A 16,607-nucleotide genomic window follows, 5' to 3' on the forward strand; every position below is an offset into this window, starting at 1 on the left:
TGACATCTTTGCAGGTGCCATGGCTGGAGTTTGTGGATCTGGATTCTGTCCGGCACCAGCTGGCGAAATCCGCCGAAGACTGGAATAAACTGGTGAATTCCGCATCCTCCGATGATGTGAGAAACACGATGCTCAACCCAGAGCTGGATCCCCTCAAAGGTTAGTTAGTTAGAAACATACACAGTGGTAAACATTCTGTGGCTGGGATATAATATGTGTCTTCCACAGGCCGAAAAACAGGTTGTCATAAAAAAGAGAGCTGCTTTGTATACCATTTGTATCTTCTAGTTTGTACATGCAATCGGTAAGGATGATGATGGAGGCAGTAGTCATGGAGAAGATCCTTCATCATTTGATGACAGGATTAGTCTTTAGCAGGTTGTGTTGTGTCCCTTTAAGTCTCCTCTGTCAACGTTAGATTACATGACCAACTGGTAAAAGCCCACAGTTTGTAAAATTATAGATGTTCCGTTGACTGAAGAAAACCACTATCTATACAGTACTGTTTGAGAGAAAGTCATATTTCATGATTTCCCAGTGGTAGGATTTTCCAGGTTAGAATAGGTCCCCACTTGTCATATGAGATAACTTGGCTGATTCCATGTCATTGTACAACAATGGTGTTAGACATGGCGTTAGACATGGCGTTAGACAGTGTTAAGACTCCCTTAGGAGTTACTGTTAGAATTAGCATTTAGTTTCTTTCATTTGAGGTTTATTCATCTTTCCTTCACATAATAACAGGTAATCACGTTTAGTTCCTTATAGATCTTCATAGTTTTATAATAGGTTATCACGTTTAGTTCCTTGATTCATTCAAAAAAGGTATGTCAAACAAATTTAAGATTAGTTTTCATTTAAGGTAAACCACGCTCAAATATTCAGTTCCACTGCGCAACACTTGTGTTAATGTCGTACACACCAGCATCATATGCCTTAATGTGCATCTGTACCTGACAGCTGCAGACCGGATCTTGGTGCGTCTCCGTCACTACGACCCCCCTGTGTCCCCCCCGCCACTGTGCACCCTGAAGGCGCCGGTGCCAGACATCAGCACAGCCATCTTGGTGGAGAAACACTCCCTCATACACCTCCTTGATGCTGATCTCAACACGCTCCGGGACTACACAAGGTAACATAGTTCACCCTGTTGGGCTACTCTATAGGTCCACAGCATCCCATGCTAACTGTTTACTGGTTGAGAAACACTCCCTCATACACCTCCTTGATGCTGATCTCAACACGCTCCGGGACTACACAAGGTAACATAGATCACCCTGTTGGGCTCCTCCATAGGTCCACAGCATCCCATGCTAACTGTTTACTGGTTGTCATGATATGGCGTTAATAATGCTGACAGACAAGCAAGAATATTCTTTCAGATGACAGTAATAATAGCACATTTGTACGCTTGTCGTAAGAGGCGACTAACGGGGTCGGGTGGTCAGGCTTGCTGACTTGGTTAATCCGTGTCATCGTATTCTAATTGTGTGGATCGATGCTCATGATGTCAATCACTGGATTGTCTGGTCCAGGCAGTCACATTGCCATCTCATCCTACCGAGTACCCTTTCACTGCTGGGTGAACAGGCACACTCATTATGGCAGTTTGTAACTTTACCATGATTTCTGCTAGAGACAATATGACACATTCCTAACTAACTTACTCTCTATACTGACTTTTCTTGATTTTTAGACCCGTGAAGATTCCGGGGTAGAATGGGTCTTCAGCAACCCATACTTGCCGTAAAAGGTGACTATGCTTGTCGTAAAAGGCGACTAACGAGATCGGGTGGTCAGGCTTGCTGACTTGGTTGATACATGTCATCTATCCCAATTGCGTGGATCGATGCTCATGACATTATCACTGGATTGTCTGGTCCAGACTCGATTATTTACAGACCGCCATCATATAGCTGGAATATTGCTGAGTGCGGCGTCAAACAACAAACCAACCAACCAACGACTTGGTTGATACATGTCATCGATCCCAATTGGATTGTCTGGTCCAGACTCGATTATTTTACAGACCGCCGTCATATATCTGATTATATAATCTTGATTTTTTTATGGTTGATAACTGTTTATGGTTCTAGTTTTCATTGTTTATGTAATTGACATTTATTTATTTGAAGGGTGTTTTCAACTCGAGTGGCCCAGCACTGTGCTGTAGATGGAATCTACCTTGACCTGTTACCTGTGTTGTACTCAAATGAACTAAACCAGGTGAGAACTGTCATCACAAGCTGGTCCTAGTGAACAAGTCCCTAGGACAAGTATACTTGTTTAGACCCAGACCGAAAGCCCACTTTACAACAGTTTGTTATTATCCCCCGCCCAACGAAGCGGAGCATAACTCATAAACCGTTCAATATTTTTTCATCAAACTTTGCAGGTCTGTCAAGTACATGCTGAGCTGGTGTCTTTTGATATTTAGAAATTTTCGAAAGTTTTATTTTTTACGTTTCCATGGCAACAAGATGGACTTAGGTTCTGTGAGGGTAGGGCTCGTTTCCGGAGCATAACTCAAAAAACGTTCAATATTTTTTCATCAAACTTTGCAGGTTTGTCAGGTACATAATGAAATGGTGCCTTTTGCTATTTAGAAATTTTAGAATTTTTTTTTTTTTACGTTTCCATGGCAACAAGATGGACTTAGGTTCCAAACTCTTCTTTTTTAAAAATTTCCATGACAAGTTCCACCTCAGTTAAAAAAGGTTAGGTTTGTTTAGATTTAATTATGTCATAAATTAAGCAACAGGGGTGGGGGATATAGCCACGTTAGTGGCAAACTCTTGTTTGTTCTCCAACAAAGGTACAATTGTTGCCCTTATTGCTAAAATAGAGCTGAAAGTGTCACAATACCTCTCTCCAGGATTATGTCCCCAGATCACTTTTCTCGTCCTTAAGAGCTTGGATTCTGCTGTAGAATTTTCCCCAGCAACACCTTTGTAAAACGCAACAAAATGGATTGGGTGGTCAAATTTGGTGACTTTGGGGTGGTGGGGTAGCAAAGTGGTTATGGCGATTGCTCGTCACGCCAAAGCCCCGGGTTCCATTCCCCACATTGGTCCAGTTTGTGAAGCCCATTTCTAGTGTCCCCCATCGTGATGTTGCTGGAATATTGCAAAAAGCGGCATAAAACCACACTCACGCAATGGTGACTTGGTTGATTGCTTATTGTACACGGCAGTGTATGACAGTACTCGTGGGTGGTCGGGTAGCCTAGTGGTTAAAGCGTTCACTCATCACGCCGAAGACCCGGGTTCGTTTCCCGACATGGGTACAATGTGTGAAGCCCATTTCTGGTGTCCCCCGCCGTGATATTGCTGGAATATTGCTAAAAGCGGCGTAAAACCGTACTCACTCACTCACTCACATTACTCGTATTATCAATCACTGGTTTGTGCAGTACTGAGCAAGAAACGAACAATGGGGTAAAATGGGAATCAGGTGGTCACAGCGGTAGAGACTAACATTTGTAGTCCACTAGTCCTCATAATGATGACATATAGCAAACCCCTTCAACATGGCAAATTTCAACAAGTCCCTGTGCTATCCTTGTTAAACTGTGGCAGCATGGTATCTCAGTGAGCTAACATTATATTTAGGGCAGTTTGGCAGGGACTATAGGACTAGTGTGAATTTCTATCGCTGTGGTCACAATGTGTGATGGATCGTGTGACGTCATACACCGATGGATCCTTACTTCCATAGTTACAGACTGCTTTGAGTAGCGAAGTCTCTCACCTTTAGTTTGAAAGATATCATTGAAAAGATGTTTGTGACAAAAGAAAACATTCCAGTTCAAGACAAAGTTGACACTTCTCTTCCTCAGGTGACCTTGACCATTGAATGTAAGAGCAAGGTGAACCCGCTGCACAGGTGCACTAACCCAGCTGTGGCAACAGTTCAGGTAAGTCGGAGAGCGGAAGGCCGGTGGTTCTATCCCTGGGTGCATCATACCAAAAGAGGGGCGGTCGGGTAGCCTAGTGGTTAAGGCGTTTGCTCGTCACACCTAAGACCTGGGTTTGATTCACGACATGGGTACAATGTGTGAAGCCCATTTGTGGTGTCCCCGCCGTGATATTGCTGGAATATTACTAAAAGTGGGGTAAAATCAAACTCACTCACTCACTCACTCACTCACTCACTCACTCCAAGAGATTGTACATAACAACAACAGCAACAACAATAATAATAATTACATTTGTTATGGGCTTAACTCAATACACAGCGCTACATAAAATTGGAAAAGAATTCTGCTGATACAAGGTCATGGATACGAGACAAAGAGACACATGGTGTGGATTTTAGATTTCATAAAAGAGTCATGGAGAGGGTTCCATAGGGTATTGCTGAGTGAGGCATTCAACAACAAACAAACAAACTTAACACTTTATGTTTTTTCTGTGCAGGTGAATGAGAAGACCATTAACAAAAGTGTCCAGCGTAAGATGGACGAGAATCGGGCGGAGTACAAGCAGGTGATGATCGAGTGTCTCCTGCCCCCACCCCCGAGTGTCTGCACGGCAGCTGTACATGTGGAGAACGCAATCACGTCAGTAACCTATATCTCCCTGTCTCACACCTCAGATTTGACCGCCTCCGTGGTCTTGTGGTAGAGCGTCCGCCCGGAGAGCAGAAGGTCCAGGGTTCGATCCCGGGCCGCGTCATACAAAAAGACGTTAAAAGATTGTACTTGTTGTTACCCTGTCTGGCGCTCGGCATTAAGGGGCTAAAACAAGGACTGGTCGGCTCGGAGTCAGTATACTGTGTCTGAGTGGGGTATTCATGTTAAACTGCGGCATGGTATCTCAGTGAGCTAGCACTATAAATCGGCTTCAGTCCGGCCTAGTACAAGCAGCCACACACACACATACACGTGCATGCACGTCGCTATATAAGTGCAATAATCTTGGACGCGACGTTAAACCCAATTTCACCTCACCACACCTCAGACTTAGAATCAGGCTCTGCTGTCCTTCTTTATGTATGTCCCACAGTTATTGGTTAATTTTCTCAAGAATTTGTTTAAGTCATGGGAAGCATTTGACCATTTTGCTGTTCTTTGGCAAGGTATCTCAATAAATATATGTTATTCTGTCCTGTTTATGGCAAGGGACTGAGCCACCTTGGAGGCAAAAACCTGTATCCCCAACTATCACTAGCTGTAAATCATTAGAAATACATGTTCAAACTCCAATTACCGTTAACCAAAGGTTCCATGATCTGCAGTTTTCAATTAGCTAGAATTCCAGCTAGTAAAATTTTGTTTTGTAAGATATTTGTATGGCATGACTCATGTTTAATGGTTTCTCCAAAGAGATAATTTATGTCTACGACCTGCAGCATTCTTGTCTTTCCTCCAAAATTTAATTCTGACATTCCGTGACAGGACAGATATGGTGTTCAAAGCAGCATAAGGACCAACTCACTCTAAAATTTCATTGATGTTTTGTCCTGATCGGCAAGATATTTGTGTTATGGTGGCAAGCACGAAGAATTGATTTTAATAAGATTTCAGTTTTTGCTGACATTACTGCAGGCTTGGGTTGACCTCTGAGCAAGTCTCCTCTATTGTAAGTGAGAACAAACATCCTCCTGAAGCAAGGGAATTAACTGACTACGAGAGTCCAGTTTCCACCCTTTCCAAACAAGGCTACAAAATTTGGTAAATTGCAGGATTTGCAAAGCATGTGTGCCCATAGAGCCCCAAAATTCCAGCCTAGTTCGGCAAGGGTGTAAACTGGACTTTGACCGTCAGTTAACTCCCTTGCCTCGGGAAGATGCCATTACATGATGATACAACACTTTAAAGTGACTCTACGTTATCTGTCCCCAGGATGCTGATCAAGCTGTCTCAGTCATCGACAGATGAGAGCCAACTCGCCACCCTGTTTGACATTGCCAACACTTTGTTCTACCACCTGGCCACCATGATCAACGAGGACACCAACTTCTACCTCCCTACCAAGCAGTTCTTCTCCTCGTGCCTCGAGATACTTGGCCAGGTAGGGGCCACCATTTGATATTTGATAAACCTGGGATGGTTTTGAAACAGATAGTCCATTCCCGTAAATGCTTGAAAAAATAGTTGTCCTGATCTTTTGCAAAATGGAATTAATTGTTTACTGTGAGTCCACAAAACTTGTTTGGCTCATTCTTTTAGTGATAAAAATTATGTTGAATTTTATTTTGAATATTTTATTTTAAATATTTCCTACTACCACCAAGATCTGCACCAGAGGTGGCTCCACTCAGGCTCATGCCCCAAGCTTTGAGGTTCACCCAGGTCAAAATATAATCTGTCTGAAATGAAAAAATTTGGCTGTTGCTGTTATTAATTATTATTGTTTTATTTTATTAATTTGTATAGTGCAGGGGCGGTTTGGTAGCCTAGTGGTTTAAGCGTTCGCTCGTCACGCCGAAGACCCGGGTTGATTCACGACATGGGTACAATGTGTGAAGCCCATTTTTGGTGTCCCCTGCCGTGATATTGCTGGAATATTGCTAAAAGCGGCGTAAAACCATACTCACTCACTTGTATAGTGCACTTTCCAATTTATAACTGCTCAAATGCACTTAGACCATGACATATGTAAGATGTATTGTAACGCCACTCTAGTTTCATGATGCTCTTTTGTATCCATTCATTGCTGCTGTTGTAGTTCTCTCCTGTAGGGACTAAGCTGGGTCAGGTTTAGGGTGATACGCTTTTCTGTACATACCATTCAGGGATTTAGCTGCAAGTGAAACATATTATTGAAAATGCAACCTAATATATATATGTCTTCATGCACCAAATGCAAGATTTCAAATTTGTGCCTTGACTAACCCTTGATTGTCCTCACAACATCATTCTTTGAACACAATCAATAAGGTTTATTTACCATACTACATCACCAGTCCATGTGTCATGTGTAATTTGACATGCTGTCTTGGGCATGACGTCATCAATCTGTGGGTACTCAATGCCATGTGCTGTACGTTGATCTATCACTGAAGTTGACCACTGTATCATGTTATGATATTTGGAACTGATGGTAATCATTATGTATTATATGATGATTGCCATTGATGACATTGCCACATAAGTACTGTAACAGTACGTACAAACTGATTTAAAAATCATAATGCAGTCATCAGAGAACTGAGATTTTATTTATTTAGGGCACCGGTTTTGTCTGGTGCAACTAGGTTTTTCTTGTCAACATGCACCTGGTGCAACTAGGTTTTCATGTCAACATGCACCTGGTGCAACTAAGTTTTCATGTCCAGATGCTCCTGGTGCAACTAGGTTTTCATGTCCAGATGCACCTGGAGCAACTAGGTTTTCATGTCCAGATGCTCCTGGTGCAACTAGGTGTTCATGTCCAGATGCTCCTGGTGCAACTAGGTTTTCATGTCAACATACACCGATGCAACTAGGTTTTCATGTCAACATGCACCTGGAGCAACTAGGTTTTCATGTCAACATGCACCTGGAGCAACTAGGTTTTCATGTCAACATGCACCTGGCGCAACTAGGTTTTCGTGTCCACATGCACCTGGCGTAACTAGGTTTTCATGTCAAGATGCACCTGGCTCAACTAGGTTTTCATGTCAACATGCACCTGGCGTAACTAGGTTTTCATGTCAAGATGCTCTTGGTGTAAAAAATAATATAATTGGTTCTCAGGCAGTGGTTTTTTAAAATATAGTGCAGGCAGGCTGTGGATTGTGTTTTTTTTGTTTTCGGTTCGGTTTTTTTTCAAACTAGTATGTAACCAAACAGACAGTTGTGTAACCAAATAAACAGGTGTGTACAATCAACCTGGGAAAAGGCCTCCCTACATAAATGTATTCCATGGTGAGTAAAATACTGGAATACAATATTTGACTACCGTTGGACTTGGAATATTTAAGGATTTTATTGGTTATTTTTTTAACATGGAAATAAAAGCGAAACGTGCCGCAGTGCCTGAGAAACAAGCCTATTTTTTTTTAGCCTGAAATCAAGTTCCTTAAATGAAGCCCTGTCATTTGATGTGGTGTTTCAGGAATTCTTGTCCCGAGACTCCAGCCAGACTCAGCTCCTGCTTCAGTTCTGTCTGGACAACCCCAACCTCTCCTGCCACGTGTCGCAGCACTTCATCCCCAACAACAGCCCGGAGACGTACGTGCTGATGTACGAGCAACTCATTCACATACTGCAACAGAGAAACATGGACCTGGTCTTTGCTCTACTCACTAAGGTACGACACTGCCACACTACCATATGTAGGTCCGAAACACATGGACCTAAAATCTAGGGTCCATCTTGAACATGAACTCAGTGAAGACCCAGGTTCGATTCCTGATATGGGTACAATGTGTGAGGCCCTTTTTCTGGTATCCTCTTCCGTCATATTGCTAGAATACTGCTAAAAGCAGTGTAAAAGCATAATCACTTGCTCAGGCACACCTCTTTTAAAATTTTACTGTTTCTGTAGATTAATACCACCATCCAAAATATGAAATAAAATTAATTTCCGTAACGAATCAAAGTTACGCGATCAGAGTTATAATACTTGATTCATGATTTGCATTTTTGGTTTACTTTATTTATACCTTCGCAGAATCAAATTTCTGGAAAGATAAACTCTTTCATATTTCAGCTAGTGAAATTTGAAACTGGCGAGTAACTTTGAAGTCCAGTTGACCCACCAGGCCAGCAATATTTTGAGACTGTTTTATGCACAGTTTCAATGTGTATTCTCTGGGGACTGGGCTCTCAAAGGCAAGGATATTGAAACCTGATGTGAGTGAAGGTGAATGTATGGAGCTCTGTGTTTCAGTTCGACGTGTGGACTTGGCTGCAGACCTCCAAACCTCCACAGGGGGACAGGAAGAGGTTTGTGGGTATTTTAGGTTCAGCTCTCATGTCCTGTGGAGCTGAACCAGAGAGGAAGACCAAGCTTGTGTTTGATGTGAGTGTTCTGAGAGGAGACCCGTGAATATCCGGGGTAGAATCAGTCTTCAGCAACCCATGCTTGCAGAAAAAGGCGTCTATGCTTGTCGTAAAAGGCGACTAACGGGATCGGGTGGTCAGGCTCGCTGACTTGGTTGATACATGTCATCGATCCCAATTGTGTGGATCGATGCTCATGATATCAATCACTGGATTGTCTGGTCCAGACTCGATTATTTACAGACCGCCGTCATATAGCTGGAATAATGCTGAGTGCGGCATAAAAACAAACATCAAATACTGCGAGGATCGGTCTTTTATAAACTGAGCCAAAGAAATACCTGTAGCATTAGTGAGTAGAACAAACATAGGACAAACATAGGACATTGAAGGCTTGTACTCCTTGTTTAAAGCAATTGCAATGCAAGTCTTTTCATATTTTGTAAAGGAACAATTATTACATTATCATTTTCGTGTTTATGACTGATGCCTGGCATGGATTATGTTTTGGGAAACAAGAAATAGGCTATTTGTGTTTCAGTTTCATTGAAATGAATTATATTTTTTCAAACTGCTACCAGACCGCCTCCGTGGTCTTGTGGTAGAGCGTCCGCCCGGAGAGCGGAAGGTCCAGGGTTCGATCCAGGGCCGCGTCATACCAAAAGATGTTAAAAGATTGTACTTGTTGTTAAGGGGCTAAAACAAGGACTGGTCGGCTCGGAGTCAGTATACTGTGTCTGAGTGGGGTATTCATGTTAAACTGCGGCATGGTATCTCAGTGAGCTAGCACTATAAATCGGCATCAGTCCGGACTAGTACAAGCAGCCACACACACACATACACGTGCATGCACGTCGCTATATAAGTGCAATAATCTTGGACGCGACGTTAAACCCAATTTCGCCTCACCTCACCTCAAACTGCTACCATTCTGTTTCTAGATCTGATCACGCCTCCACAGATGGAGGATGTATAACATATCCACAAAATATAATCACACACTTTTTGCATCCTGAACTCCCCAATTATTACTGTTTTTGAGATAGAGAAGTCAGATATGTTTGTCTGAATCTTTTCACTCACTCTTATTGGTAGTTTAAAATCCTCAATGCTGATTGGCTGATTAGAAATTTAAACTGACACAACCTTCTATGTGTGACCAATCAGCACTTAATGTTCTATGTGTGCATGACCAATCAGCAGTTAATATCTCTACCTGTGAAGATCCGGGTTAGAATAGGTCTTCAGCAACCCATGCTTGTAAGAGGCGACTAATGGGATTAGGTGGTCAGACTTGCTGATTTGGTTGATCGTATCACAATTGCGTAGATCGATGCTCATGATGTCAATCACCGGATTGACTGGTCCAGACTTTATTATTTACAGACCGCCATCATATAGCTGGAATATTGCTGTGCGTCGTTAAACAACAAGAAACAAACAAACAAACAAAAGTTATTATCTGTTTGTGTTACAAATTGACAGTACATGGGTAGTTTGGTTCAGTCTACAATGGCACGTACTGTCTCCCACAGCTCTACTGCAGTCATCTCAACTCGTACCTGCAAACCAACTTCCCCCAGAATCTGTCCGATGTCCTCTCTCTGGTTATACAAGGTAGGCTGCTGGAACACCACCCTCCTTCTCACCTTATCACCTTGTTACTGTCAGATTCGGAATATACAATGTTCAAGCTTCGTTTTCTAATTGGGGTTAAGTGTTCAGGATTTTGGATCAGAATCGGTCACTGGTTCCTCAAGCTTTTAGATCTCACTGTATTGTGGATTGAGTGGTCTAGCTCTGTGATATGGCTCATAGTGTGTCATCACCTTTAGACAGCATGAGGGCGGTGGGGTACACTCGTGGTAAAAGCATTTGCTTGTCACCCTGAAGGCAGTGGGTTTGATTCCGCCAATGGGTACAATGTGTGAAGCCATTTCTAGTGTCCCCCACCATGATATTGCTGGAATATTGCTAAAAGCTGTGTAATTCCATCCTCACTCGCTCGCTTGCTCACTCACTCACTCACTCACTCACTCAGTAGTAGAGTAGAACTCTTTTCTTGACCCAAGCAGTGACAATTCACAGGACGTAATTAGTGTTTGAATGACATTGTTTATATATTTGTTACAAGTGTTGCTCAATAAACAGTGATGTGGAGTACATAGTTTGTTTTCAGCGTATGACTAAGTTGGTAGTCTAAGTTGGTTTTTCTGCTATCCGAAATGTCTTATTATTGATATAAATGCGATGTTTAATAATGCGAGCAAAGACTACTCGCATTTTTCGCATTTAATTCATGCTCACGTTAATTTCAAAATTTACAGTATGTGGAGTCTTCAATACTTCATTTAATTAAATTGCAGGAATCAAAAAAGTGTTCTGGCAGTAGGGTAGCCTATTGGTAAACTTACTCACTCACTCATTCAAAAAATGCTTGTCACTCATGTATGATCTGATTTCACGTTTCCTCTAAGAAGCGGCTAAAATGGAAATTCCATTCAATATGTTCTCTGTTTACTACTTACTTGGGTGACAGCTGGCAAGTTACTGTGTTGACAGGGTCAGCGGTGGAGAGGCTTCATGTTCAGTGTTGGGAGATATTACTTGGCGAATGCTTCACCCCAGTCACCCAGAGTCTGGCTCCCCAACAACGGAAGCCATCAATCTGCTTCTCCTTGTGTGACGTGGAGGCATGCACAGACACAGTCCTTGCCACAACACAGGTGAGATCCTCTATTGGCAGCCAGCCGGTCAAAAAATATGAAGTGGAAATAAAGGATGAAAGTACGCAATAATAGTCAAATGTTACGAATAAAGAATGAATGTTCCAAATAAAGGTCATTGTTTACTTAAAAAATAATGAATTCAAAATACAAAATATTACCAATGAACAACTTGCAAATGAAAGACGTCTGATGTAAAGAAAGAACAATGTGTACGAAAGAACGTCAGTGCACAAAAAGGACACTAAACTGTTAAAGGACAACAATAAAGAATTCAAGATGGCTGCAATTTGTAAAACGTTCCGAGTGCACGAGGAATGACGTAATACTTGGGCACTTTGGCACTTTGGCATGCATTTATCATATACACAGCGGAACAAACTGATTAAACTTGGAATGTTTTACAAATCGTCAGCATGTTTAGATGATTGCCATAGTTTCACACAGAGGATGGCCCATTTTCACACATGGCACTAATTATGTCTTGACCAAGATTAAAGGTGTTCCTAGATCATGGAACATACATACCGTATTTTCTTGAGTATAGTGCGCACATTTTTTCGAAAAAACACAGCTGTGTAGAAGGGGGTGCGCATTATACATGAATTATGAGTTTGGATGTTTTTTTCCCCCATGGAAAGACATTACCGTGAGCATGAAACACCGGAAATACCATGTCAACAAATCCATACTGAAGTACGCAAAAATAATCATGTAATTACACTGTCTGGCTATAAAAAGTGTTCTTTGTATATCTGGACTTATGTTTGTAACTTATTTCATTAATTTTATTCAAAATTCCTTATAATATTGTTTTTATTAATTTCGGCGAAATCGTGTGTGAAGCGATCGGAAGATCGCACAACTCACCGTTATTAACAGCAACCACGGTCAGAATACCGCTATTGACGCCTTGAAACGAACTTTAGTTGACAGAGAATTGATACATATATCATAAATGACATACTTTGGCTCGTTAAAAGTCATATTTGTTTTTGTTTGACGATTCTATGTCAACATGAAATTCTCGTGATCACGCGATCACGTGCGCGTGAGCCTTGACGGTGACTGGTCAGACTGGTTCCATGTAAAAAATAATACCCGGGAATAGCGATCAGCTGCTTCGCTTAGGGTTATTATTATTTTAAATATGTTTAGTAAAGGCTGCATATAATTAAGAAAATAATGGAATATATTATTCCTGATAAAAAAAAATAGTTTCAGATACAATTGTTGCCGATCCTTGCATTAAAAATCCTATAAAGTTATATAATTGGGTGTGTCTTGACCGAATCACCGGTCGATTCCAAGAAAACGTGTGTACAGCTGATTGCTGTTTCCGGCTTAGTTTAGGAGAAAATACACAAGGTAATCTTAATCCCTAGATATAAAACAATGGCTAGCAGAACAATAAATACTATTTAAACGGTAAATAAACATGTCTGGTGATTTTTTATCTCAAATTTCGAATTTGTACTGACGAAGTTTCTCAGCGCCCGTTCGTTTGCCGGACTTCGCTGAGAGGGTACGGTGTAAATTTTTTCTGCGCATAATATTGAAATTTCTTTTTTTCCAAAATATTGAACCCGCTAGAGGGGGGTGCGCATTATACATGGGTGCGCACTATACTCAAGAAAATACGGTAGTAGCCTTTGAGAGATCAATCTCATTAAAATCACATCTTAGTTCTCGCTTCCGCTAAACAAAGATCTCAGGACATCCCTTTACCGGTCACGTCAGACCGACCTTGCGCAAACTTTGACTGACCAATGGATTGACAAATCAGAAGGAAGCTTTTTCATGCTTTAAGGCACCAATTTCAAATTGACGACAACGCTTCGAAACATATTTTGACAAATTCTCGATTACAAATTTGAAACCTGAACAAAAGAACATTCTGGAATGGCTAATAGATGGTCGAGATTGTATGGATTCAGTTGTTAAACCTGCAACTATCTTTCGGAATACCCCGTGTTAAAGTTTTCAAGGTTGCATGATTAGAAATCACATTCCGACTGTCAGTTTCATGATCTGGTGAGCAACACTCTGATTAATCAGATGAAAGGTCATTTTGACGTGACCCCTAATGCGATGTCTTCAGATCTTTGTTCAGTGGTAGCGAGAACTTAGGTCTGATTTGAATGAGATTGTTGAGAGATGTATCTCCTGTGTTCTGACTGTTCTACCTGATACAGTGGACAGACCCAAAGTCACCCCATGACGTGATGAAACAATTATACTGTACTGTGACATGAATATAGCATCACAATAAAGACGTGAAAGAGATGTACCTCCTGTGATCTGACAACATGTATTGTGTTCTACCCGACACAGCTGACGGAGACCCTTCAGTGGCTGTCCAATCAGTTCATGCAGCTTCGCCTCCAAGACTCGGAGACCGCCTCGTTTGGCCTCTACCCCAAGTGGAGCCGCTACATCCCCTATGTGTCCCACTTCCTCGGGGGACTCATGAGAAGCTTCGTCACAAAGATGCTGCCGAATTTCACAGAGATGAACCCATACCAAGGTCAGAATATTGTACAATCGTGCCCCGTTTATACGGACACTTGCGTCATTTCACAATTCGTCCGTATAAATGAATTTCCGTATAACTGAAACCAGCTTCTTACTGGAAGAGTTACTTCCCTTCAATTATGCAACTCATGACAGATGACAGAATGTCGATTTTCCTATGGTATGTCCAAATTCAGTGCCATAATGCTTACTGATGGTTTCTAAACTTGCTGACGGGTGTTTTTCCTTAAACAGACAAATTTCCATTTTTTCGCGTGCTGTAACTGCGTGTCGCTCACATTTCGCTGGTTGACAGGCCATACTTACACAACTTTGACCTCTGACCTCCACAGACGCCATATTTATCGAATGGGATTACATGTACAACAAACAAGCTCATCTCAAACGTAACTCAGTGTCACTTGGTTAATTGACTTCTCACGAATCAAAGGATTACCACCAGCGGAAGGATTACCACCAGCGGAAGTGTATTGTCCGGATAAGTGAGACAATTTTGTGTGCATTTCAGTGTTTTGTGTATGAAAATGACTGTCCGGTTCCGGAAACTGAATTTCCATATATACGGGTAAATTTATATAGTAATTATTTCGTTTTGAATGAAAATCGTCCGAGAACCGAGCGGGGCACGACTGTATTGGCAAAGCGCTTGTAGAAACAAATTCTTCCTTTAACTTATGTACATAGTTCCAGTAAGATTCGTTCATGTATGTCCTTTATGTTTCAGGTCAGGGTAGTTAATCCTTTTTAATAAGATAACAAAATTTCTGTAATACAAATTTGTCTAATTTAAAGGACAAGAAAAGTGTTGTATGGACGACTGATGAAATAGGTCTGCTCTAGCCATATGACAGACATATGCTCATCTGTTTAAGAATTGTGTTTAGATTGGCTTATGATCAAGGGTAGAGGGCCCTGTTTCACAAAGTGATCTTGGCCCTATCTTTGTTATTGTTTAGCAGGTTCTATCATTACATTAGGGCTTAACTGGGCAAGGACCTCATATCAAAATTGAAGGGAGCTCTGACAGTGGTAGCACAGAGGTTACTTTCTGAAATTGGTCCCATGGCCAAGCCTCACAATGCAATCCTTGCAGCCATTGTCATATCTCATACACATTAGAAATAGACCCAAAATAGACTTCATTTCACAAACATCTTAGGTCTATGTAAATATTGTCTATTTTAGCCAGTGGGAGTTATGATAGTCATAAGATTGCTTTGTGAAACTTGGCCAAGGGACCACTGTCACATTGTAATCTTGTGACAATGCTTGACGGAAGAGGCGACTAGTGGGATCGGGTGGTCAGGCTCACTGACTTGGTCGATGCTCATGATGTCAATCACAGGATTGTCTGGTTCAGGCTCGATTATTTACAGACCGCCGTCATATAGCTGGAATATTGCTGAGTGCGGCGTTATACATCAACAATAAAACAAACATTGTAGTCTCAGCGTTATGGCTGTTGTAGCTCCCATTCTTTAACTTGGACACTCTTTCATTGTCGTGTAAGTCCTTTAGTGGAACTTGTCCAGGGACCACTGTCACATTCTAATCTCAGCATTATGGCTGTTGTAGCTCCCATTCTTTAACTTGGACACTCTTTCATTGTCGTGTAAGTCCCTTTGTGGAACTTGTCCAGGGACCACTGTCACATTCTAATCTCAGCGTTATGGCTGTTGTAGCTGCCATTCTTTAACATGCAAGCTGATAGCTGTGTCCCGTTGTCTGTGTCAGTGCTGGACATGACATGGAAGCAGGTCCTGGACCTGTTCGCTGCCTGGATCCAGCCTCTGAGCAACCCCCAGCAGACCTGGTACCCCTGGATAGAGAGTGACAGCCTCGTGGCACTGGAGATGGTGGCCATGTTCCGCAAGGTGGTGGACTACATCAGAATACAGTTCTCAGGTAAACTCCATCACTGAACTAATGACTCATCAAGTACAGTACATGGTTATTGACCTGTCAAGATCCAGGGTCGAATAGGTCTTCAGCAACCCATGCTTGCCGTAAAAGGCGACTATGCTTGTTGTAAGAGGCGACTAATGGGATCGGGTGGTCAGGCTCGCTGACTTGGTTGATGCATGTCATCATATTCCAATTGCGTGGATGGATGCCCATGATGTCAATCACTGGATTGTCTGGTCCAGGCTCGATTATTTACAGACCGCCGTCTTATAGCTGGAATATTGCTGAATGCGGCGTAAAACAACAAACCAACCAACATGGTTATGATAAACACAGATACAGCACAAGGGTTTTCCTGGGTCATTCTATCTTTCAGTCTGGGGGACTCCGGGACAGTAATACATTTGGGGGGCCCGAGGTTAGACATCCAGAACTTTGAGGTTATTTCTTACCAGAATACAAATGTCAGAATGTAACATGCAATGAATTTTTTTTATTTTTTGCATCCG

The 16,607-nt window shown here is 41.9% G+C and overlaps 1 protein-coding gene across 2 annotated transcripts in view; it reads left to right on the forward strand.

The window, feature by feature from the left end:
• The window catches only part of LOC124133879 (ectopic P granules protein 5 homolog), an 84,633-nt gene that overhangs the window by 53,767 nt on the left and 14,259 nt on the right, over positions 1-16,607 (forward strand). For both annotated transcript variants that reach the window (XM_048397006.1, XM_048397007.1), the window contains 12 exons: positions 15-159; positions 961-1,132; positions 2,136-2,226; positions 3,839-3,916; positions 4,419-4,561; positions 5,846-6,014; positions 8,043-8,237; positions 8,820-8,951; positions 10,468-10,549; positions 11,495-11,658; positions 13,993-14,185; positions 15,928-16,098. In XM_048397006.1, the coding sequence (XP_048252963.1) occupies positions 15-159; positions 961-1,132; positions 2,136-2,226; positions 3,839-3,916; positions 4,419-4,561; positions 5,846-6,014; positions 8,043-8,237; positions 8,820-8,951; positions 10,468-10,549; positions 11,495-11,658; positions 13,993-14,185; positions 15,928-16,098 (1,735 nt within the window). The remainder of the gene's footprint in view (positions 1-14; positions 160-960; positions 1,133-2,135; positions 2,227-3,838; positions 3,917-4,418; positions 4,562-5,845; positions 6,015-8,042; positions 8,238-8,819; positions 8,952-10,467; positions 10,550-11,494; positions 11,659-13,992; positions 14,186-15,927; positions 16,099-16,607) is intronic.

Source organism: Haliotis rufescens, unplaced genomic scaffold, assembly GCF_023055435.1.
Source record: "Haliotis rufescens isolate VD_foot unplaced genomic scaffold, xgHalRufe1.0.p SCAF_16, whole genome shotgun sequence".
NCBI classification, from domain to species: Eukaryota; Metazoa; Mollusca; class Gastropoda; order Lepetellida; family Haliotidae; genus Haliotis; species Haliotis rufescens.